The 26,875-nt window shown below is 34.2% G+C and overlaps 3 protein-coding genes and 1 long non-coding RNA gene across 7 annotated transcripts; 2 read left to right on the top strand and 2 right to left on the bottom strand.

Moving 5' to 3' along the window:
* The first annotated feature begins 4,992 nt into the window (after nucleotides 1-4,992).
* LOC104908157 (amino acid transporter AVT6C) lies at nucleotides 4,993-9,729 on the top strand. Its single transcript, XM_010697245.4, has 5 exons — nucleotides 4,993-5,715; nucleotides 6,288-6,440; nucleotides 7,440-7,643; nucleotides 8,112-8,580; nucleotides 8,956-9,729. The coding sequence occupies exons 1-5, from the start codon at nucleotides 5,334-5,336 to the stop codon at nucleotides 9,080-9,082; spliced, it is 1,335 nt and encodes a 444-aa protein (XP_010695547.2). The 5' UTR covers nucleotides 4,993-5,333; the 3' UTR covers nucleotides 9,083-9,729.
* Nucleotides 9,730-10,262: 533 nt separating this feature from the next.
* On the bottom strand, nucleotides 10,263-26,104 carry LOC104908175 (hypothetical protein). Of its 4 annotated transcripts, none has more exons than XM_048639302.2 (6): nucleotides 24,317-26,104; nucleotides 24,126-24,192; nucleotides 23,881-23,988; nucleotides 23,639-23,737; nucleotides 22,447-22,572; nucleotides 10,263-10,547 (listed from the first exon to the last, which is right to left on the bottom strand). In XM_048639302.2, exons 1-6 carry the CDS (start codon nucleotides 24,344-24,346, stop codon nucleotides 10,411-10,413), a joined length of 567 nt encoding a protein of 188 aa, XP_048495259.1. In that variant the 5' UTR covers nucleotides 24,347-26,104; the 3' UTR covers nucleotides 10,263-10,410. The 4 variants fall into 4 exon arrangements, with proteins under 4 accessions (XP_048495259.1, XP_048495261.1, XP_048495260.1 ...); XM_048639304.2 differs by lacking the exon at nucleotides 10,263-10,547 and adding an exon at nucleotides 17,965-18,559 and having other exon boundaries at nucleotides 24,317-26,098; XM_048639303.2 differs by lacking the exon at nucleotides 10,263-10,547 and adding an exon at nucleotides 18,637-18,977 and having other exon boundaries at nucleotides 24,317-26,098.
* On the bottom strand, nucleotides 11,209-16,483 carry LOC125495023 (uncharacterized). The gene is made up of 2 exons (XR_007271543.2): nucleotides 16,341-16,483; nucleotides 11,209-11,280 (listed from the first exon to the last, which is right to left on the bottom strand). It is a non-coding gene; the product is annotated as an uncharacterized LOC125495023 (long non-coding RNA).
* On the top strand, nucleotides 16,503-20,560 carry LOC104908198 (amino acid transporter AVT6C). Its single transcript, XM_010697289.4, has 5 exons — nucleotides 16,503-16,982; nucleotides 18,394-18,546; nucleotides 19,207-19,410; nucleotides 19,501-19,960; nucleotides 20,239-20,560. The coding sequence occupies exons 1-5, from the start codon at nucleotides 16,613-16,615 to the stop codon at nucleotides 20,345-20,347; spliced, it is 1,296 nt and encodes a 431-aa protein (XP_010695591.2). The 5' UTR covers nucleotides 16,503-16,612; the 3' UTR covers nucleotides 20,348-20,560.
* Nucleotides 26,105-26,875: the final 771 nt, after the last annotated feature.

Genomic DNA, 26,875 nt, shown 5'->3' with positions numbered 1-26,875 from the left:
TCTTCTTAATATCGGGCTTGTGTTGTTGTCTAATTTTAAACTAAAAGTATGCACTTTATTACAAGAATAGTTGTCAATGTTATTAATACTTCCTTTGTTCCAAAAAAAAAAAGTTACATTAAGTAGATTAACATTATTCATCGACTAATTTTGACACTATTTTCTCGCTATTATATAAACAAAAATATAATCAAGTGTAATCTTGTTAAATTCGTCTCAATGTATATTTTCAAAATATCAACATTTTATGATTTGTACTTGTGCGCGATTTAAAATATTAATGATCAAAGAAACGTGTTCGGTTACTTGACAAAAAATTGATTGTAACCTCTAAAAAGTACAAAATCTAACTATCATATAATAACTAATATATAAAGCACAATCCAAAAGTCGGTTCACGAGATCGTAAAATTGGACGCCAACTGTTGCGCTTATAGCTGTCATATCACTTTAAAATAAAAATTGAGTTACAAAGTAATATAAAGACATGTGAGGAGTTCAGGATAAGAAGAAATAGAGTTGAGTTCACAATGAAAAACTTAAGCATAGTATATCGAATACAATTTTTATTATATGGTTCGTAAAATTATAGTTTTTGTATCATTAGAAAGTATTTAAAAATGCTTTAAAATAAGATCCATCTGTATTTTATTTAAAATTTTATATTCAAGTAATAATGTATAAAAAGAAATAATGACTATACTAACGCATTAAAATAACAAACTACAATTAGAATTAGAAATTCAAGTATAATTAGGGCTTTTCAACAAAAGCTATTCATGTTAATTAGATTTAGAATATTCAAAGTTTTTACATTATAACTTTTGTTGTTGTATGTTGGAAAAAAATATATTCAAATAGGGTATGTGAAAATTAAAAAATCTACACCTTCTCGACTAAGAGAATGAGTATTTGCTTGGGTCTCAATACTAGTATCCATGTGTAAGAGGAATATTTTGACAGCAAAGATAGCTCCTCAAGGTTTTAGAGCATAGATAGTGTCGCTTGAACATGCCAAGTCATCATATTTAATTTTTAATTTTAAAAATAGAGTTCTAGATGAATATAAATACATGTAACTAGTTTTGCATAAGGGAAATAAGTGTTTGGTTTTGAATGAAAAACATATATTATTTATGTTAATTGAATATAGTTTTTGTTGCATTGTTTGAAATATTATACTTTTTATACCATTGGAGAGTGCTCGAGATATGGTTCAAAATAATATCCATTTATTTACAATATATTTTTACAAATTATGGAGATATTTTTGTAGAGAGCGCCATATAAAACTGCCACGTCATTATATTAATTTTTTTAATAGTAAAGTTGTAAATATATATAAGTACATAAATATAACTTTTGGATATGGAAAAACATGGGTTTGGTTTTCAATAAAAAAATTAAATTATTATACTATGTAATGAATATAACTTTTGATGCGTAATTCAGAATATTATATTTTCATACCATTAGAGAGTCCTCAAAATATGATCAAAGTAAGATCCATTTACAATATCGTTTCAAACTTATGAAAAAATATTTAGAGGGAGCGTCACATAAGTACGTCATATCATTATAATTAATTTTGATTTTTTTTAAAAAAAGAAGATTTCTAAATAGATACAAATATATATAAGGAGTTTTAGATAAGGAAAATTAAATTTTTTTGAAGCCCCTGCAATGCACGAGTTATTTTTTTTATATGATATAATTATATTCATATGTCACTAGATGTGATGATAATAATAAATAAGAAAAACTAGACATTGTTCATCTTTTATTTATACATACTTTTTGTTTTTGTGGTTTATTTGGGATGTTTTCTAACATAAAGTATTAATGGTCAACATCGAACCATCCAAGCATGTTGTGTCATATTCTTTTTGTTTTAAATAGAGTTCTAAAATAGATATAAATGCATATAATCATCTTTGGACAAAGGAAAAGTAGAGTTTGATTTCGGATAAACAACCTAAATTATTATATTATGTAAATTAAGTGTAACTTTCTAAAATATCATGTCTAATAACATCAAAACCTTTTTTTTCTTCAAAATGGCAATAACCACGTATAGTCTATACCTCACTTAGTAGATCAAAAGTCAACTGTTTTATACTACCTCCGTCCTTTATTAGTTTACCCACTTTGACTTATAACACTATTCATCTTTATTACTTTGACCATTATTTGTATTTTATATGTAAGGAAAATAATAATCATGTGTAATATTGATTGTTTGATTCGTCTGAATATGTAGTTTTGGAATATTAAATTTTTATAATTTTTACAAATACATAATTAGAGATATTATTACTCAAAATTTTACATTGATAAATGTGAAAAGTCAAAAGGGGTAAACTAATAAAAGACGGAGGGAGTACATAAGTATAAAGGTAGACGACCAAGGATCCTTGGGTCCAATGGTATGACTTCCTATCTCCCACATGGGTGACCAAGGTTCAAATCTTGGTGGAAGCAAAAATTTCAATATTGCTGAGGGATTGGACTTGTTGGGCCTCTAGGTGAGTGGCTATGTGCGAGGACAGCTCAGATGAAATTATTTTTATCACGGGATTCTCGAAAAAAATAAATATAAGATAAAGGCAAACGACAATTATACCTTTAATTTACAAGCGGAATTTCAACTTTTTTTTTTTAGTTTACGGTGGTTAGATTTCAATGAGTTACTCTAACGGTGGCTACTCGTAACTTTGTGTAGTAACATGTGAAGAGGACATGTGAAATTGAAAAATTAATATAATAGTAACAAAGGAATCAAGTGAAAGCTCAATGATGCAACTCCCAGCTCTTAAAGGTCTATATATACGACAAAAGTATTTGTTGCGGTAACTATTAGTTATACAGTAGCTGACATATGTTGTACTAGCTGTGAGATGTAAGATATTAGCGGTTAGAGTTTGAATGCGATAATTGCTTTTATGATAATTAGTATTTGGTAAAACTAACTTGTTACTTTAGTAAAATAACAAAAATTAACTATATTCAATATTCTAAAATTACTCCCAAAGTAAGGTACCTCTACCCCCAAAACTAATATTTATGACTTTTCTAAAACACTTGTCCAAATACCAAAAACTAATTCACCAAACATTATTTCACCCTCACTAAACTTTCGATTTAATCCAAATACTAAAAGTAGGGGCGTATTATAGAAGGGGCGGGTGGGGGCTTGGCCTCCCATAACTGTATAAGATAAATTAAGTAAACTGTAAATTATGTTACAAAACAAATTGTGACACAATGGTATTGAAGTAAGATGTAAAATGAAGTTTGAGCCCTAAAGGTTACAAGTTCAAACCTTGCATCAACACATTTGATTTTTTTTGTTTTTCTTCATTGTATATGCTTCTCTTTTTCCTTATTTTTTTCTTTTCCTTTTTTCTTTTTTACTTCTTTCTTTCTTCTTCCGCTTTATCCTTGGCTTATATCAATTTGCCTAATTTACAAAAATCTTTTCCATTGATTGTACTATCTTTTATTCTTCTTCCTAAAAAACTTTCTTTTTTATTTAACTATAATAGTACTTCTTATTTTCTCAAACTCATTCTTAACAATCATGAAATATAAGTTTATCTCTTTTTCTGTGACTTAAGAAAGCAATTTGGTAATTTATTTAGTTTTTTTACTGGAGTAATTTATTTAGTTGCTAATAAATATACCTTCAATTTCTTGAACATTTCACAACGGTCAAACAAATAAATGGAAACCATTTCTAAAAAATTGCACCTTTGAAATTTTCATTTATTGCATTAGCTACAAGCTCTTTGTAGCTATTAATAATAGTATATTTATATTTTGGTGTGTATTAGTGTTTTTTTTTAACATTTAAGTTTATCTCTTTTTCTGTGACTTAAGAAAGCAATTTGGTAATTTATTTAGTTTTTTTACTGGAGTAATTTATTTAGTTGCTAATAAATATACCTTCAATTTCTTGAACATTTCACAACGGTCAAACAAATAAATGGAAACCATTTCTAAAAAATTGCACCTTTGAAATTTTCATTTGTTGCATTAGCTACAAGCTCTTTGTAGCTATTAATAATAGTATATTTATATTTTGGTGTGTATTAGTGTTTTTTTTTAACATTTAAAATTTTACACCAAAACTTTTATTTTATCAACTCGACCTCCTGTTAAATACTCCCTCCGTCTTTTATTAGTTTACCCCTTTTGACTTTTGACACTATTCACCTACATGACTTTGACTATCTCTTGTGATTTGTATTTAAGGAAAAATATAGTCATGTGAGATTTTGTTGGATTCGTCTCAATGTGTATTATCCAAATATCAACTTTTTGTAATTTTTGCTTATCGAAAATTAAAGATATTAAGGTTCAAATTAGTATCTCGACAAATGTGCCCCAAAAAAAGGGGTAAACTAATAGAGGACAGAGGGAGTAGTTAGTTAAGATCCGCCACCGACTAAGGCTATGTTTAGTTCACCTGAAATTTTCTGATCTGAACTTATCTGATCTGAACTTATTTTTTCTGATCTGATCTGATCTGAACTGATCTGATAACAAGATCTTATCTTTTAGATTTTTCTCAATATATAAGAAAAAATATAGTCATGTGGTGTCTTGTTTGATTCGTTTCAATGAGTACTTTATTAATATTCAATTATTATAATTTTTACTAATATGTAATGAAAGATATAGTGATTTTTAAATATAAGCATGATCTGAACTGATCTGATCTGATCTGAAATAAGCAAAAATAAGGTGAACTGAACATAGCCTAAATGTTACCTCAAAAAGTTATTGGCCAGCCCACACCAACTAACCATGATATTTGGAGATTTGGTTGTCACCACCCAAGTTTGGAAAGATTGGACTTGGGGGACAAGGACAAAAAGAAGCAACTACAAGTCTGCAACTAGCAAGGGTAGGGAAAAGCGTAATAGAGAGGATCAGCACAAAGGAAACTACTTAAAAACAAACAAGAAGACACAACACACGCCGCTTTCAATGACCGGTATGACCCAAAACACCAAAATTATGTGGACACTGCACGCATTTACGCAACTGGTGTGCTGGACTTTATCCATTCTCAAGATCTTAAATTGATTACCATTTTGCCGACTTTTTCAAGGAACTTCATTCTTCCTTATTTTTCCTTCTCCTAAAATCAATCTTCAATCTCCAATCTCCATCACATACTTGTACTTTAGGAGTTTAGGTAGATGAAATTAATACCATAAGAGGTGAGGTAACATCACAAACTTTGCTGCAAACTATAAAATTCCTCTCAAAAACAACCAAAAGTTGATTAAACAACAAGAAAAAAACACACCCAGAAAACAAAAAAAATGAAGGAAGAAAGAGATACAGAGTCAGGAATTCCTTTACTACAAGATATTCAATCACCTGTTGATGTTGCTCCCAAAAAAGGGGCAACTCTTGCAAGTGCAGTTTTCAATATTTCAACCACTATGATTGGTGCTGGAATTATGTCAATTCCTGCAACTTTTAAAGTTTTGGGTGTTTTTCCAGCACTTTTTCTTCTTCTTGTTGTTGCTCTTATGGGTGATGTTACAGGAGAGTTCATGTTGAGGTATACTCATTCAGGAAAGTCAACTACTTATGCTGGTTTAATGGGGGAGTCTTTTGGAAGACTTGGTTCTCTTGCTTTACAAATTTGTGTTATGATTACAAGTTTTGGGTGTCTAATCATTTATTTGATTATTATTGGTAAGTGGGTTTGTTTATTTTAAGTTTCTGATTTTTTGGGGTTTGTTTTATTCTTAGTTGCTGAATTGTGAGTTTTTAGATCTTAATCTTTTGGTGTGTATTTGATATATGGATTAGTTTGTAGCTCTTTAATGGATGAATTATTGATGATGGACTTGGAAAATTAAGCTGTGTAAGAATGAATTTTAGGGTATTCCACAAGATCTAGTTTTGAAACCTGTATATATGGGGTTGGCGTCATATGCTTCATCTTGCCTCCCATTCGAGGAGCGAGAGGATGACTAACATATAAGCTTAATCCAATTATTGCGGATTTGAAGATCTTCGCGAAGGCCTGTTTGCAGGCCTATTATAGTTGTCTTGATTGATTTTATATTTTCATGTTAATGGAGTAGAGCTCTTTTATCTATGCTTGAATTACTAGTAATAGCATCATATAGGCGGCCATCACCTGAAATCTATAAAATGAATATAATGCTATAGAACTATAATACCTTTATAATTGGCACAAATCCCTTTAGTTTCAAGATGTACATGTGAGTGACCAATTTTTTTTTGTTATGTCGTTTCAGGGGATGTGCTTGCAGGATCCAAATCTGGGGGAGTCATACACACCGGACTACTACAAGAGTGGTTCGGGTTTTATTGGTGGACTTCGCGTGCCTTTGCAATTCTCTTTGTTGTGCTTCTTGTTATCCTCCCATTGGTTTTGTTTCGTCGTGTAGGTTAGTACTTCAAAGGCTACTCATCGGTAATGAGGATCATAGCTAAGTTCTGTTTTGCGGATATATATTGCTTGACTGAACAATGAACATTATCTGGAGTTATGTTGTTTTGCTTCAAATTCTTACCCTGTCCTAACAAAAAGAGTATTAAAAACAAAATTGAGTAAAAAGAAACAAGCAACGCAGCTTGATTTCATTGCTTGTGAGCAATTTTTTTTGTTTGAGTGAAATTTTTTGTGTTTAACCATGAAAGTAATGGTTGAGTGTGATGTGTTGTTGGGTTCCCTTTTAGCCCATGAAAATGGATTTTAATCCTGTGAAAAAGAGGGCATAAAAAATTGTTTGAGTTGAAGATCGAGTAATCTTTACGAGTGTGTGAAAGTCGTACTCAACGCAGAGACGATTTCCAAAGTTGTAATAGTGGATGTGGTCAAATTTGCAAGACTACGTCAAATAGAGTTTATGGAAAGAAGTGCTCCATTTATTGAAGGTTGATGAGAAGTGCATCAATAAATTTAAAGTTGGTAATGAGAAGTGCATTACATTAGGAAGAGAAGTGCTTCCATGTTAATGGAGAGAAGTGCTCCATGAAGATAAAAAAAATGAAGGTCCATCATGTGGGAAGAATTACCAAGAATCAAGATTGTGACATAATGTTTAATGTTGGCTCCTAAAATTTTTGAAGCAAGGGGGTGTGTTGGATTATGTTCCAAAATTAGTCAAATAGTTTTCCTAATAGTTAAGATTAGTTGCTAATAATTAGTCAGTTGGTTAACAAGTAGTGGTCTAGATAATGATCTGGTTAGTGGGATAACAAATAGTGGGCTACATAGTGAACATGTTATTAGTAGTGCTTTGTATGCCTATTTAAAGGTTGTTTTGTTTATTCATTAAGTGAGTATGAAAAATATATAAAAATGTAGTCTTTTTAATCCTCTCCAAGTTTCTCTCTTTCCTCCTCTAAAAATCCTACACTAACTTCTATATTGTTTAATGTAGATTCACTTAGGTACACTTCGTTACTGGCCATTCTTCTTGCCTTGGTGTTTGTTGTCATATCTTCAGTATTGGCAATAGAAGCGATGTTGGAAGGAAAGACACAGAACCTTCGGCTTGCTCCAGATTTCTCCCGTCAAGGAACCTTCCTCAGTCTTTTTACCACCATTCCAGTTTTTATGACTGCTTTTGGATACCAAATCAATGGTAAGCATGCTGAACAAGTGGACACTATGTTATTATGCTGTTTCAAAAGACAAAAAAGAAAAGAAGCTACAAAAGTTTTACAAAAGAAGGACCTTAAAAGTTAAGAAAATACGTAGAAAAGTTAGTGGTCAGACTAGGTCGGTTTAATTTGCTTCTCGGTTTTTGCTAATTTTGTTTCCCTGTTTGGTTTTCCCCCTTTCCTGACTAGGTTGGTTGGTCATGACCTCTTTGTATCTTACATAATATTGAACTAGCAAAACAGAATTTTAGGCTCTTGATCAATCCTTAAGAAATTCACAATAAAATATTTAGTAGTAGAATGACCCCGATCAGTGAGGGAGAGTCCTCATGTTATCCTACCCCTTTACAGAACAATACATAAACTTTGAAGTTCCAGAAGAAGTATCATAATGCATGTAAGCTTCCCTCAGCAATATTATTCACTGATTCTGTAAATTCTTGATGCAGTTCATCCAATTAGAGCGGAACTTGGAGAACCTTCTGACATGAGAATGGCTATCAGGATATCACTCATAATATGTGCTCTCTTTTATTTCTCCATCGGCTTCTTTGGCTATCTATTATTTGGGGATTCTATTGATGCTGACATGCTAGTGAACTTCGATCAGATTGGTCATGATACTGTGGTTGGTTTAGTAATTAACTCTATTGTTCGATTAAGCTATGCAGTTCACCTAATGCTGGTGTTTCCTTTAATAAATTACTGTCTCAGAGCCAACATAGACGAGCTCATTTTCCCCAATAAGCCTGACTTAGCCACTAATACTACAAGATTCATATGCATCACATGTATACCACTCGCCCTTGCGTATGTAATTGCAATCTGGATACCAAGCATATGGTATTGCTTCCAGATACTGGGTTCGACAACAGTTGTTTGCCTCATACTCATATTTCCATCATCAATTATTTTAAGGTACTTCTTCTTCATTCTTTTTTTGGGTAGGGGTGTGTTTTCCGTATGCTTGTTGTTGATTGAGCCATGGCTGTCTCGTGCCTATTTTACAGAAGAGCCACCCCCCCCCCCCTCCTTAAGAATTTTAGTTTTTTGGAACCTTGTTGAAAATGAGCAGGCTAAGATCCTGCCAGGCGCCAGCCTGCCAGCCTGCCATGCTCATGTTAATTTTTGGAAAATGGACTCAATCATTGGTCTGGCATCCCGCTACTGTGGCTCTTGTGCAGGGCTGGGCCAGTAGGGGGCTCATGCATGTCCATTCCTAGATCTATTTGTTAACATGTTCATTTATCAAGCTTTTATGAAAATTTACATTTTCTTGGTAAAAATTGATAGGGATATACATGGGATCTCTACATTGAAGGACAACGTGATTGCAGTAATGCTTATACTTATCGCAGTATTTGCCAGCACAATCGCTATATGGACCAATTTGTCCACTCCAGCAGGGAGTAAAGCTTAGCGGTTTGTACACACTATTGCCCACATTTTAGCGGGTTTCATAGTCCATCATGATTTATGTATGAACTCCAGTTTTAGCTGCAGTTTGATCAGGTGGATTGTCTTTCTATACGATCAGGCATTGTCTTTGCTTCTACGCCTAAATTGCTCTTCCAAATTCACAAATCCTCTCTTGGTGGTTGAATCAATCAATGTATATACTACATGTAAGTACTCTTTTCTGGACCACTAACAAGAGAAGATTATCAATTTCCATTCATTGAAGTCTCGTTCGTAGCATTTTCCATCTTGTGTTAAAGATTTCATATGTTTTAATGAAACTTTAATGTGGAGGATACAATGTACGTCGTTGTTTGTTGGCTGTATGAAATCTGCTGAAGTGAAAGTGGCGCGGCCCGAAGTGCAAAGGGGTTGTCTTGAGAGAAAACATTCTTAGATTTGTTGTTTCCTTGTATATTCAAAAAAAAGAAAAAGGAAAAAGAAAGAGTGAGAGGAACAGTATGTAATTTGTAAGCTTTGTAATGTTACACACTTGCACTCTTACAGTCTTATCTGTGTTCTACACTTCTACTTGAATGTATTCAGTGCCTAGGTTATTTGGTCTTAGAGTAAGGCCAAAAGAAATTATGAAGTAGAAGATTACTTTTAGTTGTTGGTTGTCGTTATAGTTTCTACAGATCTTGGCCCCGACCCAGATCAGTAGGAACAAAGTATAAGGTTATCACCTATTTTGTTCCTAATTTCCTACATATCAGAAAAAATAAGTTCATATCAGATTAGACCATAATAACTAAAAAATTGAATTTTTTTTTGAAGGACAAAGCTCATATAACAAGTTCCGAATTAGGTTATAGAGTATTTTAAGATATTCGATCATGGGATCGGATGTTTTCGGACACTTGGTCTTGTGTACGTATGTTTTGGATACTTTGGACCGGATTTTCGAAAAAATCGGAAAAGAAATTCCAATGTTTTGGGTATCCAAAATTGAAATTTTTGTTTGACTCTATCCGATCCAAAACGTTCGAAAACTAGAAAAATTGAATCGGATATGTAATTACCGAATTACGGACCAGATGTTTTTGCACAACTTTAATAGAAAGCCTCTTTCATCGGCTAACCATGGGTCCTTCCAAATATGTATACTCTATGCATTTCAAACTCTCTAAATATTCCCTCTCTCACTAAAGCTTTAACCCTTTATATATTTTCCAAGAGTATGTACTAGATGGGCCAAGAGCAACATTTATGAAGGAAGGATGCTATTTCACCTTCATCTTTACATACGGAAAACAAACTTAGACTTGACCCCCTAATTCGGGGGCCAACTTAAAACTTCCTTGCAGATGATAAGAGAGAAATCAATACAGTAAGGAGGGAACCAATACAAAACGAAGCGATAGTCATGCACCTTCCTAGCCATAAAGTCCGCTGAACGATTAGCTTCACGAAAACAATGAATGAACCTACACTCAAGAAAACGAGACAAATCAGCACTAACATCTAAAACAATGTTAGAAATTTATCCACGGAATTTGCCAAGAATTTTTCATAGAATTAATGACTTCTAGATTATCTCCTTCAACAATGAAATGGGAGATATCAAGGAAGAGCCAACCCTAACCCCTTCCCTAAGGGCCCAAGCCTAGTTAGGCTCGAATTATAGAGACATGAGAGCCCATAGCTTTACCGCCAACAAGAAGCATATCACCAACATAATTTTGAATGACAAAACCAAGGGAAACATCACCATTGCTAGCCTTAGACCCATCAAAAATCACTTTGAAAAAACTAGGGGGTAGAGGAGACCAAATAAGGTTCTTAACTAACCTGAAAGCTTGAGGGACATTTTTCTTAGAAACAAGAGAAAATAAGAAGTGCTCAAAGTCTTCAAAATCTGTATCAATCCAGCTACGAAAAAAAAACTTACTAATTTCAAAACTAGCTTGGCGAGAAGTGCCTTTTATCATATAAAAGAGAATTTTTTGACTTTGCTCTAAACTTGGGTGTTAAAACATTTGCCGTATTTTACTCTAAGATCCGTGACTTAGACAGTTAGACCTATCACACTGCACACACATTATTAAATTAACATATCAGATTATCATACATCAGAACATCACCAAATCACCACAGACACAATGATTTCCTCATATAATATGGCCCAAGCCCATACATAGAAAGGAAAAATAAAAAACGCTTCTCTTCAGTTTATTTACAACACGTTATCAGCACCAAACCCTAGCCGACTGAGCAAACAAGAAACCAAGAAAATCATCTTGTCATTGAGGTAAAGTATTATCACTTTTGTTATTAGTGACTACCGTTATTTGTTGGATAATTTTTTTTTTTTGACTAATTATTATAAACAAACGAATGGTATAAAATTTTGATTATGGTTTTGTATTGCCGCATGTTTTGTTCGGTGGATTAGTTTATATTAATGTATTGCCGCATGTTTTTTTTTTTGATCTATTTCTACTTCTAAATTAGATTTTGGATCTACATTATATACTATATTTCTATGGTCTACGACAATTTTTCTCATAGAACTTGATTCACTTTAGCGTTTAATCACGTTAACCTATGTGGCATAATTAATTTTCCACTTTGTTCAGATTCTTGTATTGTTGTTATTTCTAAATCATATTTGTGCGCTCTCATGTACTCTACATCCAACTTCTTATTAAAGTTTTACTCCGTAATTATTATGCCGCATTCTGTTTATTTATTTGATAATTTGGTAGTTAATTTTCTGAATTGAAAACTGGTTCAATAAATTATAATAGCGACCATTATTTTCGTTACACTGATTCATCATTGTTAAGGTATGTGGATCTGATATTCATTGATCTATATCATACTGATATATTTGTTCTATTTTAAACGATTATTATATGTTAGTCTCTGCTCTTAATTTTTATGATAAAGTTGTGATTTTTGATTGCTACCTATTTTCGATCTATTTAGCCTTATGCGATTTACTTAATTCACTGTTAAGTGGGCATTACATGTTTTTTTTATGGAAAATTGTACCATTCAACTTATTTTGTAGAAATTACTTTCTTTTTGAGATCCTTTATTGCTTTCTCTTTGAGATCATTCGTTTATTGACTTGAGTAGTCTACTTGAATTACAATTTGATATGAAGTCCTAATTTTGCAATATTCACTTGTATATAGTATACTATGTCGAACCTTACAAAGCTTGAATTTGCGGCCCTTGATATTACTGGAAAGAACTATTTGTCTTGGGTGTTAGACGCTGAAATTCACCTAGATGCAAATCAAAGCAGGCAATAAAGCAACAATTCAAAACAAAGCTAAGGCTATGATATTTCTTCGCCACCACCTCCATGAAGGTACTTGACTGTGAAAGATCCACAAGTCCTTTGGAGTAATCTAAAGGAAAGGTATGACCACCAGAAAACTGTAATACTACCCAAAGCTCGTTATGACTGGTTACATTTAAGACTACAAGACTTTAAGTCTGTAAGTGAATATAACTCAGCTATGTTCAGAATTACTTCACAGTTGAAATTATGTGGAGAGAAAATCACTGATGCAGAAATGCTAGAGAAAACATACACTACCTTTCATGCGAATAATGTTGTCCTGCAGACACAATACCGTGAAAAGGAATTTAAGAAATATTCTGAACTTATATCTTGTCTCCTTGTGGCTGAGCAAAATAATGAGCTACTGATGAAAAATCATGAATCACGTCCAACTGGTTCTGCTCCATTCCCTGAAGCGAATGCGACATCCCATAATGGGAAAGAAAAATATCATGCCAACAATAATGGACGTGGACATGGATATGGACGTGGTCGTGGACATGGATATGGACGTGGATACGGATATGGTCGAGGTCGAGGCCGAGGTGGTTATTTCCAGAATTCATATTCCCACCAGAAGGGGGACAATAAAGATGATAACAAACAAGAGAAAGATAAAAATGAGAACTTGACCAATGTATGTTACAGATGTGGAGGAAAAGGTCATTGGTCTCGTACGTGTCGTACACCAAAACACTTGGTTGACCTTTATCAACAATCATTAAAGCAAAAGGGAAAGAAAATAGAAACAAATCTTGTGTACGAAGATGGCGAAGGTGACTTTGATTGTGGTAATACAACTCACCTGGAAGTTGCTGATTTCTTCACCACCCCTGAAGGGAATAATTAATCCTTAGATTAGATTATGGTCATTTGAAGAATAAAACTTTGTTTTCGTTTATTAAGTTATTACTATGGATTTTGTTTGGATTATGTTATTTTATTTTAGATTTTATTTGTTAGTACTATGATTTTATATGACATTGTTAAATTTTGGTTATTTATTCTTATATATTATTGTTATTTCATTTATTTGAAGAATATGAATGCCCCTCAAGTTCAGTTAGCAATGAATGGTGAAGATTTATGCCTAGCAGACAGTGCAACTACTCATACCATACTAAAAAGCAAGAGATATTTCTCTTATTTGACAATGAAAGAAACTAGTGTGAGTACTATATCAGGTAGTACAAAGATAATTGAAGGCTCCGGAAGAGCAAATATATTATTGCCTATGGGAACGAAATTTGAAATCATTGATGCATATACTCTCCCAAATCTCAAAGAAATTTATTGAGCTTTAAAGATATTCGCCATAATGGATATCATATTGAGACAATAAGTGAAGGAAATGTTGAATACCTTCATATCACGAGTATTACCCAAGGCACTAAGAATATTTTGGAGAAATTACCTGCATTTTCCACTGGTCTGTACTATACTAAAATCAATACAATTGAAACATATGCCATAGTAAACAGGAAGTTTGCAGATAATTTCACTATTTGGCATGACCGGTTGGGCCACCCTGGTTCAATAATGATGCGAAAAATAATTGAAAATTCATGTGGACATTCATTGAAGAACCAGAAGATTCTTCCTAATGATTTCTCATGTGCTGCTTGCTCACAAGGCAAGTTGATAATACGACCTTCACCAACCAAAATAGATTTTGAATCTATCAATTTTTTGGAACGTATACAGGGAGATATTTGTGGGCCAATTCACCCACCATGTGGAACATTTAGATATTTTATGGTTTTAATTGACGCATCGAGTAGATGGTCACATGTATCCTTGCTATCAACTCGCAACCTGGCGTTTGCGAGACTACTTGCTCAATTGATTAGATTACGAGCACATTTTCCAGATTTCCCTATGAAGGCAATCCGCCTTGATAATGCTGGTGAATTCACTTCTCAAGCCTTTGATGATTATTGCATGTCTATTGGGATAAGTGTTGAACATCCTGTAGCACATGTTCACACACAAAATGGTCTAGCTGAATCATTAATAAAGCGTCTCCAGTTGATTGCTAGACCACTACTTATGAAGTCCAAACTCCCAATCTCTGCTTGGGGACATGCTATATTACATGCAGCAGCATTAATTCGCATCAGGCCAACGAGTAATCAAAAGTTCTCCCCATCACAATTGGTTTTTGGTCAGGAACCAAATATTTCCCATCTAAAAGTTTTTGGATGTGCTGTATATGTTCCAATTGCTCCACCACATCGTTCTAAGATGGGTCCTCAAAGGAGGTTAGGAATATATGTTGGATATGAATCTCCATCAATAATTAAATATCTAGAGCCATCCACAGGGAATCTATTTAAGGCTCGATTTGCAGACTGTCACTTTAATGAGTCAGTTTTTCCAACATTAGGGGGAGAGAATAAACAGCTGGAGAAGGAAATCAGTTGGAATGAATTATCATTATCTCATCTTGATCCTCGTAATAAACAATGTGAATTAGAAGTCCAAAAGATAATTCATTTACAAAGCTTAGCAAATCGATTGCCAGACGCATTTACTGACCCAAATAGAGTAACCAAGTCGCATATACCAGCTGTGAATGCTCCAATAAAATTGATGTCCCAGAAGGAAAACATCAAACTGCTAGTGAGTCTACAGCACGCCTGAAGCGTGGTAGACCTATTGGTTCCAAAGATAAGAATCCTCGGAAAAGAAAAGGAGCAGGAATTGATAATGGCCAGACCGAGGAAACAAAGAATTCTGAAGGATCTCCAGGAGAGACTTTAGACATGGCAAAGGAAGAAATTCAGGTACCTGACAATGAAGAGATCTCAACTGATTGTGTCATGTCTGGAATAAAATGGAACCGAAATCAAATCGACGTCGATGAAATTTTTGCATGCAATGTAGCAGTTGATGTTATGGAAGAAAATGAGGATCATGAACCAAAGTCTATTGAAGAGTGTGCACAAAGAGATGATTGGCCAAAATGGAAGGAAGCAATTGAGGCAGAATTAAAATCTCTTGCAAAGAGAGAAGTCTTTGGACCAGTAGTCCGTACACCTAAAGGTGTAAAACCAGTGGGACATAAATGGGTCTTTGTGCGAAAGAAGAATGAAGATGGTGAAATTGTGAGATACAAAGCACGTTTAGTTGCACAAGGATTCTCACAAAGACCTGGAATTGATTATGAAGAAACATACTCCCCTGTGGTGGACGCAACTAACTTTCAGATTTCTTATTAGTCTGGCAATAAGAGAAGGACTTGATTTACGTTTAATGGATGTAGTCACAGCCTACTTATATGGGCCACTGGACAATGACATTTATATGAAAGTCCCAGAAGGATTTAAACTGCCAGAAGCAGCAAATTCTAATTCTCGAGAACATTACTGCATAAAATTAAACAGATCTCTTTATGGATTGAAGCAATCAGGGCGTATGTGGTATAATCGCCTCAGTGAGTACTTGTTAAGTGAAGGCTATAAGAATGACCCTATCAGTCCATGCATTTTTATAAAGAAATTTGGGGCAGGATTTGTAATAATTGCAGTGTATGTTGATATTTAAATATTATTGGGACCCCTGAAGAGATTTCACACACAGTGGAATATTTGAAGAAAGAATTTGAGATGAAAGATCTTGGAAAGACAAAATTTTGCTTGGGCTACAGATTAGCATCTAAAGAATGGAATCCTTGTGCATCAAACAACATATACAGAAAAGTGTTAAAAAGGTTTTATTTGGATCAAGCACACCCGTTGAGTAGCCCAATGGTTGTAAGATCACTCGATGTTGATAAAGACCCATTCCGTCCTCGAGAAATCAATGAAGAAATCCTTGGTCCTGAAGTACCATACTTAAGTGCAATAGGGGCATTGATGTATCTTGCTAGCCATACAAGACGATTCTCTCTTCTATATTCTCTCTTCAGTTTATTTACAACAAAATCGTCGTGTTTCACATGATCCATTACCACGTCCAACTACATTTTCTCCATTTCTAACTTCCACCAAAAAAATAAAACTCTCCATAACAAATTACTATCATAACCCCTATCTAATTTCCATTTTCTCCCCAATCACAATTCACAACCCACGACAAAATTGTAATTTCACTTCTTAAAATACGGAAATACCCCTCCCTCCTTTCAGCTAACAAAAAAAGGCGCGAGGGTGGGAAGGGGCAATACCGTAACTTCAAACCCTCGCCGGAAAAATGACTTCCGACGCCGGAGTTCCGCTACTTCCGACGAGAATTAAGAAGAATGAAGGAGAAGCGTCGATTTCTGGCGCAGTTTTTAATGTTTCCACCACCATTGTTGGCGCCGGAATTATGTCAGTTCCGGCGACGTTGAAGGTGCTCGGAGTTATTCCGGCGTTTTCTCTCATTATTGTTGTGGCAGTATTAGCGGATATATCTGTCAACTTTTTGCTCCGGTTTACTTATTCCGGTGATTCTACTGCCGAAACGGCGACGTATGGTGGTGTTATGAGGGAGTCTTTTGGATGGGTCGGGTCTTTCTTGGTTCAGATTTCAGTGATTATCACTAATTTGGGTGGCTTGATCGTTTTTCTGATCATTATAGGTAAGTATTTATTTATTTCAACTTTTCAGCATTTTTTTATGATGTAATAATATTTAATTTGTTTGCATTTTTAATTCTGTTTTGATTTTTAGAAGTAGAATTTTTTAGTGGTTTCAATTTAATCAGAAGTTACTAATAGATTTCACTATGTAATAAAAACTTAGTTTAAATTATTCTGCAAAAGAATTTATAGGATATGATCAATTTTCTTTTTGATACAGGTATGATATAATCACTTTTTATATAGTTGTTTTTGTATGATATATTCAATTTTTATATGATATAGTTAGTTTTCGTATGATACACTCTTTTTATTCTAATATAATCCATTTTTGTGATAAAATTAGTTTGAGTGCACAATAAATTATCATGAACCTAGTTGATCTTGTGCTGTTTCTGCTTATTTATAATTTTTTTTATTAGGAGAAAATATGATGAAAGCCTAATTAACTTTTGAGAATTAAGTTATACCATGAAGTTGGGGGTTCTGTGGTGGATAATTTCCTTACAGGTTGAATACCTAATTAGTAATTACCAATCTAAAAATAGTTTGGAGTTTTCTTGTAAGATGGATCCCTCTTAATACCCCACTTCTCATGGGCTATAGAGAATAAAGGGAACTTGATCAAACAAGTATGGTAGAGTTGCTCAAGTATGTTGTACTAGTACGATTCTGTCAAGATAAAACCACACATGTGAGGTGGGTCGACTAATGAGTCGTCTTAGCTCGAACAAAAAGAGGTACTAGTCGGCTATTTTACCTATTGCCAATTAGTTTTATGATGAAACCTATACTTAATCCTACGATAAAGGTCGATGTGTCTGGACCATTAAGAAGTTTTCAAATTAAAACTTTACATTCCTGCAAAATTAAGTGGTCTTTCGAGATATTATAATCTTCTAATGGTGATCATATATGTTTTGCTAGTGTTGTATTCTTAATATGAGTTGTTAGTTTTCATCTTTAACGCGACAATGTCAATATTGTTGCCTGTTGGCACACGGAACTGCAATATTTATTCATATGGTAACAAGTTAGGATTCAAAAAGAGGACATAGAACAATCTGTAGATGATGTCTTAAGTAATCATCAAAGAGGGGTTCGAGGGGGGAAGGGACCAAACTCCCAAATTAATCAACATTCCATGGCCGCTTAGCTTATGCGCGAGTAAAATCGAAGAAGTCATGTCCATAGCCCTGGTGTATCACCCCATTATAAGATCCTTCCATATCAACTTGAGCTGGTTGGGCTAGTTAAATAAGTTGGGACTAGAATTTTAATATGCTTGGAGCTTTCCTTAGATCAGGTAATTTCAGCTGTGTATGATACCTTTCATGTTTGATGATCCTAATTAGTTGATACTTCATGTTTAATGGTGTGTGCTTAATATCATAGTATTTGATGTTGTAGGAGATGTCCTCTCTGGAAGTGATAGTGGAGAGTCCCTTCATTTGGGAGTCTTACAAGAATGGTTTGGTTCTCATTGGTGGAATGCTCGGCCTTGTGCGCTTCTCTTCGTTGTTGTCTTCGTTCTTCTACCTCTAGTCCTCTTTCGGCGTGTTGGTAAGCTCATCCTCTATTAGATGTAAAATTATTGCCAATTCAGCAAAGCTATTCTCTCAACTACCAAAAAATTGTAGGTAAACAAGTAAATTGGAAAATTAAAGAACTGAAATAGTAACAAAGGATTTCATTGGTTGATACATTCATATATATGCTCTTGGTAGAGCTGCATTATGCATGCAAATGATGTTGAAAAAGATTTTCTGCTGAAAGTGGTGAAATTTTGGAGTAGAACCAACCAAAGGTTAACATTTACAATCCATGATAGTCGGATATGACACTCCTTCCATGTAAACCACCTACACTATAAGAAAATAGTTGTTGAGATCGAGCCCATGACCTTATGCAGAGAAACAAAGATTGTCAATTCGAGAACCTCCATGCTTAGATCGCTTGAATGAAACCTCGTTCTCGGCCTTTATGGTCCAACACTATGTCAATCAAGTCACATCACACCAGCAAAATTCGCCACATGTTTAGGATTCGAGGGACGCACATTTGATGGGGGTTTCAATGCAATGGAAAATAATACACACCCATAAGTAAATCATGCAACAAGTATATTAAACCTTATTAATTGCTTGATGTTGAAAAAATAAGAATAAGAGACAAGCTATGTACTGTGAGCTAAGTTCCAATTTTCAATCATGTTACAAGCAGAATCCTTGAGGTTTTCCTCTGCAGTATCGGTCTTCCTAGCTGTGGTGTTTGTTTGCATAAGCTTCGTGATGGCAATCTCTGCACTCTTTCATGGAAAAACTGAGAAGCCTAGATTGTTTCCTGACTTGGATGGTCAATCCTCATTCTTCAATCTCTTCACTGCCGTCCCAGTAATAGTAACAGCATTTACATTTCACTTCAATGGTGAGTACAATAATGACTCAACTTTTTAAACCTCATTATATATGATATATACATATGAAATGCTGATCTCCATTTCTCCATTAATTATAGTACATCCAATCAGCTCAGAACTCGGCAAACCTTCAAAGATGAAAGTAGCAACGAGAATTTCTCTTGTACTTTGCGCTGTCATCTACTTCTCTGTTGGCTTCTTTGGATACCTTCTATTCGGGGATTCCATTGCATCCGACATACTAGTAAACTTTGACAGCTCTTCTACGAGCCCTTTACTCAACGATGTAGTACGATTGAGCTATGCTCTTCACCTTGTCCTAGTCTACCCTCTGCTTAACTTCTCTCTGAGAGGAAACATTGATGAACTTTTGTTCTTTAAGAAGGGTGTTCTGGCTAGTGGCAATAACTTCACATTCATTTCTCTCACTTCAACTTTGCTGGCATTATCCTACTTGGCTGCGATTGCCATTCCCGATATATGGATTTTCTTTCAGTATGTTGGATCAACTACTGTCATCTCAATTGCATTCATTTTCCCTGCCGCCATCACTTTGAGGTATACTCTCCCTTTAGCTCCTTCTTTTCATGTTGATTACAACTGAACTCTAAACGGTTTGGTGGAGAACAAGGGGTGAAAAGACAACAACACTCTCACTACATGACTATAATGTATACCTTCATTTGTTACTATTGAGTAAGGGTATCAAACTATCGACGCCATTACATTTTGTTGTTCTCCACCAAATCCTTTGGTGTGTTCTGTTCTTTTTTCTTCAGACATGAATGATATATTGCCGTTTCTTATAAGTTATAATTGTTGATTTCATATGGCAGAGATGTTCGCGGTATATCCTCAACACGAGATAAAGTTATTGCAGTGAGTATGGTGATTTTGGCAGTGGTCACAAGTACAATTTCTATCACGGCAAATATTTATAGTTGAAGTGGACATTCTCAATCACAGTTTTTGGCTAGATTGTATGATATGTGATATAGTGTATACATATATACTGAATGGGGAAGCTATAAGTGTGGCTGATTTATAGTCAATGTGTATTCATTTGTATATGTAGCAGCTCCACTTTGGAATGGTAGTTTTGTTGTATGTACATGCAACTGTTGATCTTGCAGGAGAGAAAAGGGCAACTGTATCAAAGTATCTGTCCATTTCAGTCACTTATATACTTTTGACTTTTGAGTTTCGCCAAGATTTTTAAGATTTTATGGATCTCCTGAACTAATTATGTGGTAGATTTTATCGTGTGGGTGGTTATCTATATTATATGAAGTTCAAGAAATTACGTTATATTTTTCATTAACGGCGCTTAACATTTGAGATTGTTGATTTGATACTAATTACAATCAGGACGAGATTTGTCTACATTTGAGTCATTTGAGATTGTTGATTTGATACTAATTACAATTAGGACGAGATTTGACAAATCTCATACTTCCTCCGTATCATTATCAAATCATATTTAGATACAAATCTCATACTTCCTGAAATCAAGAACATGCTTCACCTTCAAGACTACAGTTCCTACATGGCATGCTCTTAAAAAAATTTCTAGCCTAAGGAGGATAAGCGTCTTTAAAAAGAAAAGAAAACTAAGTATTTAAGTGGGGGCTAAAGGATGTTTTTGAATTCCACGTCAGCAATGAATTTTGACGAAAATGTAATATGCTGCTGGAAAGGACAGCTTCTCATGTGATATCGAAAAGGGGTACTGGACTACTGTTTCATTTCCTACCATCAGTTCACCAATCATACCCTACACCTACATATTACAGAGGTTTCTTTCTTGCATAAACTTGGTATCAGACAATATTTGGAACAAGGGCGCTGACAGCAAAACTCAACAACTCTGATAACACAGGGTGCCCTAGATCAACACTAACAAGGCCTCAGCTCAATAGGGTAGTAAATCTTATGAATGCTTTTAAAGGTTCACTTCCTTGATAGGCAACATCGTGCAGATATATAGATAATGAGGAAGGAAATAATCAGTAGATAAAGGCGTGAACAAGACTAGGGAGAAGTCTAAAAAAGCAAGTTGGAGGGAAGGGCGCAAGTCTATGAAATAAGTTCAAAAGGAAAAGCTTCCCCTCCAAAAAAAGGAAAAGGGGAGAAAGAATATAGAGGAGAATAAAACACCAGGTGGGAGGGGATGGACAAAGGGTTGTGAATGATCAATAGAACCAACTCCACATACCAGGAAGAACCCTTTATAGGTTAGCCCACACGATAAGGCATTGCATCTGGCAGCAGCAGGGCAGAGGGACCCATGGTTGTCCTAACCAGCATACACACCCTCACTGCAACATGCAGTAAGCTCTTCTATTACCCCCTAAAGCCTTAACTTTGTATTTGGTTTAGTTATTAACTAACTTTTTGGCTCCTCAGCAAGACACAAGTTTGTTCTCTCTTAGTCTTGTGTTAACGTTTGCACTTTGCATATAATGTCTATCTCAGCTATTACCTAGTCTGCACCTGCAATATCTCTTTGCAGATTTGTTCGGTATATATTTTTCCATCAACCCACTACTTTTCAAGAAGCTTCAGATTTGGTAGGCCATGTATTTCAGTCTTATCAGTAAGGTGTAAATAGGGGCTAATCATTCTATTCGAGTTGTCTAGAGCATATAAAAAACCATTTGTACTTTATTAGCTCACAGATAGAAGAATAATGTTGGTTTTCTCGTAAAACATTCAAAATAGTTATATAAGAAACTCATACCGTCACAAGACAGGTAAGGATACATCCTAAAAATACTCTCGAATTAAACAGCATGATTTATGTGAAATAACATTAAAAAATGATGGCATGGAAAATCAAATGATAAATTCATTACTATTACAGAGAATGTTATATCTTTTGGTCAAGTCCAAATCAAAAAGAGTATATTTTTCACATGGAAGGAGTAGAACTTTTGGAATGAGCTTCCCTAGCTATATTTCTGCACGCTCATAGGGCCTAAAATGGAATGTCCTTGAGAAACAATAAGAGGAACACAAATTGCGATGCATATAGTGAATCTTACCTGAATTTGAAAGTGCAGAAAGAGCTTTAAGTGCTTCTTTCCTTGTTCGGTCATCTTTAGCATTATCCAACATCTTTACAAGCTCTTCAGCTCCACCCATCTCTAGAATTTTCATCCTCCTTTCATCTACAACATATATTGGACACAGCTTTTTTAAAAAATAATCCAAATTTAGTCTCTCTGTAACTTGAACATCTGGGTAAAAAATATATACTTCCTCCATTCTAAAATAAGTAAAACACTTCTCCCAAAAAGCTCACACATAAAAGATACAAAATTTTCACTTATTTCAGAATGGAGGAAGTATAGGAAATGCAGAGATATATAATTGGAACAGAAATGCAACTAAAACACAACACATGCCGTTGCATCGGATTTCATATGCAATTAGACGATCGCAGTCCATAAGTTAACTACAAAGGAACTTTTTATAAGAACTAGCACACTAGTAGAAGACCACCAATTGTAATTACACCAGATGCAGCATCTCCTAACAGCATAAAGTTGGATCCAGATTCCCTGTAATTCTGTAAACACTTTTTCAAATGAATAAACCAAATAGTACAAGCTTCTCTTTTAGAAACATGTGTTTCATGCAAATTGATATTTGCTTTAGCGTCAACATAAGTTCAAGTAATGTACTCAACAAGATGCACGATGCATATAAGATAACCAAGAGGAAGACATCATGCAGCTCTTGTCAAAGCATTCAAATGGAAGATGCATATTTGATCCAACAGAAAAAGTCAGAAAAGTGATGGAATGAGAATTAAATGCTCCCACCCTTCCAACAACAACAACAATAACAATGTAAGAGCCTTAATACCCACTAAGATTGGGTTGATTAAGTGAAAATTTGATATTTTCTGTCCACATGGATCCTTTGCCTCCATACTCTTCCACAAGCGCAATATGCTCCCACAAACCTAATTTTTTCTTATCGTTTCTAATGCCCTGTATCCAGGTCATCTTTGACCTCCCCCAGCTTTTTCTACATTATCTAGGATCTCAACCTTTCACTACCCTAGAAGCTCAACCTTTCACTGTCCTAACTGGTGCAATATCTAGTCAATGTCTCACATGCTTAAAAGTTAAACCATGATAAATAATTTTTCTTTTCAAACTCATTGCTTCACAATACAAAATAAGAGCCACACCAGAAATATGATTCACAAGAGAATGAAAAATATACCATCTACTGCGAAACGAGCAATCCTAGATGCTCCCATTCTCTTAAACAAGGGATCTTTGGCTTGCATAAGTGACACAGATTGTTGTATCAAATTATCTCCTGTACAAGAGAATGAACGAAAACAAAAGAAAATAGTAAAAACAAGTCAATTGCTTTATTAGCACAAGATTACACCTTTCATCTTTAATCCAAATACAAATAATTTGATGGAAACTAACACAATAAGAAAAAGAAAACAATACCCATATATGGGAAAAGCTGGTAACCAACAGCAGTAGCAGTGCCAGCAAATATAAGCTTAAGCAACCATCCAATTTTTCTCTCAGCTTGCTCTTCAAGAGTTAATTCTTCTGGAAATTCAAATTAAATGGAAACCATTTGATACACTAAAAACCTAAACCCAATTCATTAAAGAAGCTCAAAAAATATATAAAAATTTTCACTAATGTTTGCATTAATCACACTAAAAAGAAGCAAAATTTCTGACCTTTGGTTCTAAGTAGTGAAGAATTGCCACTAGATGGTACATTTCTGGGTCTAATTCCGCAAATATACTTAAAAAAGAAGCACAAATTTACAGTATTAATGCAAGCTTAATCAAACAAACAACCCAGAAAAATTCGAACTTTAACTTCTTTCAGAAAAAGTAAATAAAGGAATTGAAGAAGGAAAACTCACAGTATAAATCTGAGCTGCTAAACCACGCATTTGCTCTTGAAGAATGGAAGACGATTTGATCTCGTCAATGGGTGTTTAACACAGCTACTCAAATTCTGGGAAAATAACTTAATTTCACTGTATTTCTCAAATTAAGTGAAAATCATCTTCATTTTACTCCCTCTAGTCTGTCTCCTCCCAATTCAGAAGTTCGGCCCACTAGCCCACTTACAAGCTACGAGGTTCCATCGTAAAACCAATTGATGATAGGAGGGGTAACTCTTAATCTTATAAAGTGGTTTATTGTCTACTCTTTCTCCAATATGAAACACTCATAAGTTGGCATTTAATTGGTTTCAACAGGCATAGATGTGTGATAATCCATCCGTTTTTTAAATTGCTACATTGTTTGGACACGTTTTTCAAGATATTTTTTTAAACCCTTAATCTCTCATATTTCCTTTTAAATAAAAATTAAAAAATTTGAAATTATAAATCTACCCACCGAGAAAAATCTAACACAATCACATATGCCTATATTTTTACTTATAAAAGAATCATGACAATCGGTCAAAGTTGGTAGTTTGATTTCCTAAAATGGAAATTTAGCAATTAAAACACACGGAGGGAGTAGTTCACTACTAGTAGCATATGCACGCGATGCATGTGTCAACAACCGTATATATATATAGTAGGATCCGCTGAAAACAACTCTTAGTCTGAAAACTGAAAACAATGGTAACTTTTACCACTTTTAGGGTAACTTTATATACTTTAGGGGTAACTTTTGCCTGTTTTAGGGTAACTTCACTATATTAAAGATAACTTTATATATTTCCAGGGCAACTTTATATATTATAAGGGTAACTTTTAGTACGTTTAGGATAACTTTAGTATATCATAATTAATTTTTATCTTTGTAGGGTAACTTTGAGTATTATAAGGTAAATTTGAGTATTATGAGGGTAACTTTTAAGTCTTCAACAAAATCTACACCAAAATCCACCAAAAATTCACAAGTCAAAAATCAAATCACCAACAACTTTTAATTTTCCCCCACCTTCTTCTTCCACTTTCATCTTCTTCAGCCTTCTCTTTCTTTCTCAACTCTCATAATAAGAATCTGGTGAAATAATAATATCAATTGAGCTAAAAATAGCGAATTCAAAAGCTAAAAATTTGAAACACAAGCGAATTCTCAAAACTAGACCAGAATTGAATATTAATTGAGCTGAAAATAGCGAATTCAAGAAATTCAACCTTAAAATGCGAAAACACAAACAATTTGTCAAACAACTAAAGCAAATTTGAGCAAAAATAAGCTAAAAGTAGCAAATCACAAGTTTAAAGAATGAGTAATATAAGAAAAGAAAAAACTAATCCAAATCATACAATTTGAACATTTGCTCTGCCACCAGAGATCAAACCAACCACTGCATCATACACAAGAAGATGCATACAGAGAAGACTTAACGTCATCTTCATATGTTCCAGAGCATGATTTTCACTTCAGGAAGGTGAGCAACCCTCTCGCCGGCGATTTTCTCTCTCCTATATTCTCTGAAACACGATTATCTTCTTTTTATGATTCGAAAATTAAATGATTTTCTAACTGATGTTGTTATTGATTTGATTAATTATCGCAATTTAGGGATGAATGAAGAGAGCTCTAATGAAAGGTGAACAATTGAATAATGGATTTGTTTCTAGGTTTTTTTTAGGGAAGATGAATAGTGAGAGCAAGAGAGATTAGAAGAAATTCAGAAGAACAGAAGAGAGAGAAACTGTTAGGTGAGTTGTGTGAAAGGAAATACAGCGAGATGCGTGTGTGAGTGTTGATGTGCAATCGTCAATCTTACTATCAACAACTCAGATTTTTAGTTTTCAGTTTTCAGCTTTATGGGTGTTTTCACAAGATCCCATTCCTATATATATATATAATATATATTAATATATTATATTATATATAATATATATATATATATATATATATAAATATTACTAGAAAAAAAGAAAAGAGAAAAAGAAATACTTCGTCGCCCGAAAGGAAAGGGTCTTTTTTTATTCCCACGGCCTGGCCTGATCAGTACCTCGCCAGGCCTTTTTTGTTTTAATGGATTCATAGAATAAAAAGAATGATTTATTTTATTTTTATAATGGATTCATAGAATAAAGAGTTATACTAGATGGGCCAATAGCAGCATTTATGAAGGATAAAGAAGGATGCTATTTCACCTTCATTTTTTTTATACGGAAAACTTAGATTTGACCCCTAATTCGAGGGCCAACTTAAAACATGATGATAAGAGAGAAATCAGTACAGTAGGGAGGGAGCCGATACAAAATGAAAGGATAATCATGCACCTTCCTAGCCATAAAGTCCTTTGCATAATTAGCTTCGCGAAAACAATGGATGAACCTGCACTCAAGAAAACGAGACACATTAGCACCAGCATTCAAAACAATGTTAGAAATTTTCCACGAAATTTGCCAAGAATTTTTCATAGAACTAATGACTCCTAAATTATCTCCTTCAACAATGAGATGGGAGATACCGAGGGAGAGGGCAACCTTAACACC

The sequence above is a fragment of the Beta vulgaris genome, chromosome 2, assembly GCF_026745355.1.
Source record: "Beta vulgaris subsp. vulgaris cultivar EL10 chromosome 2, EL10.2, whole genome shotgun sequence".
NCBI lineage: Eukaryota > Viridiplantae > Streptophyta > Magnoliopsida > Caryophyllales > Amaranthaceae > Beta > Beta vulgaris.
This window is presented reverse-complemented; position numbering and strand designations above follow the sequence as displayed.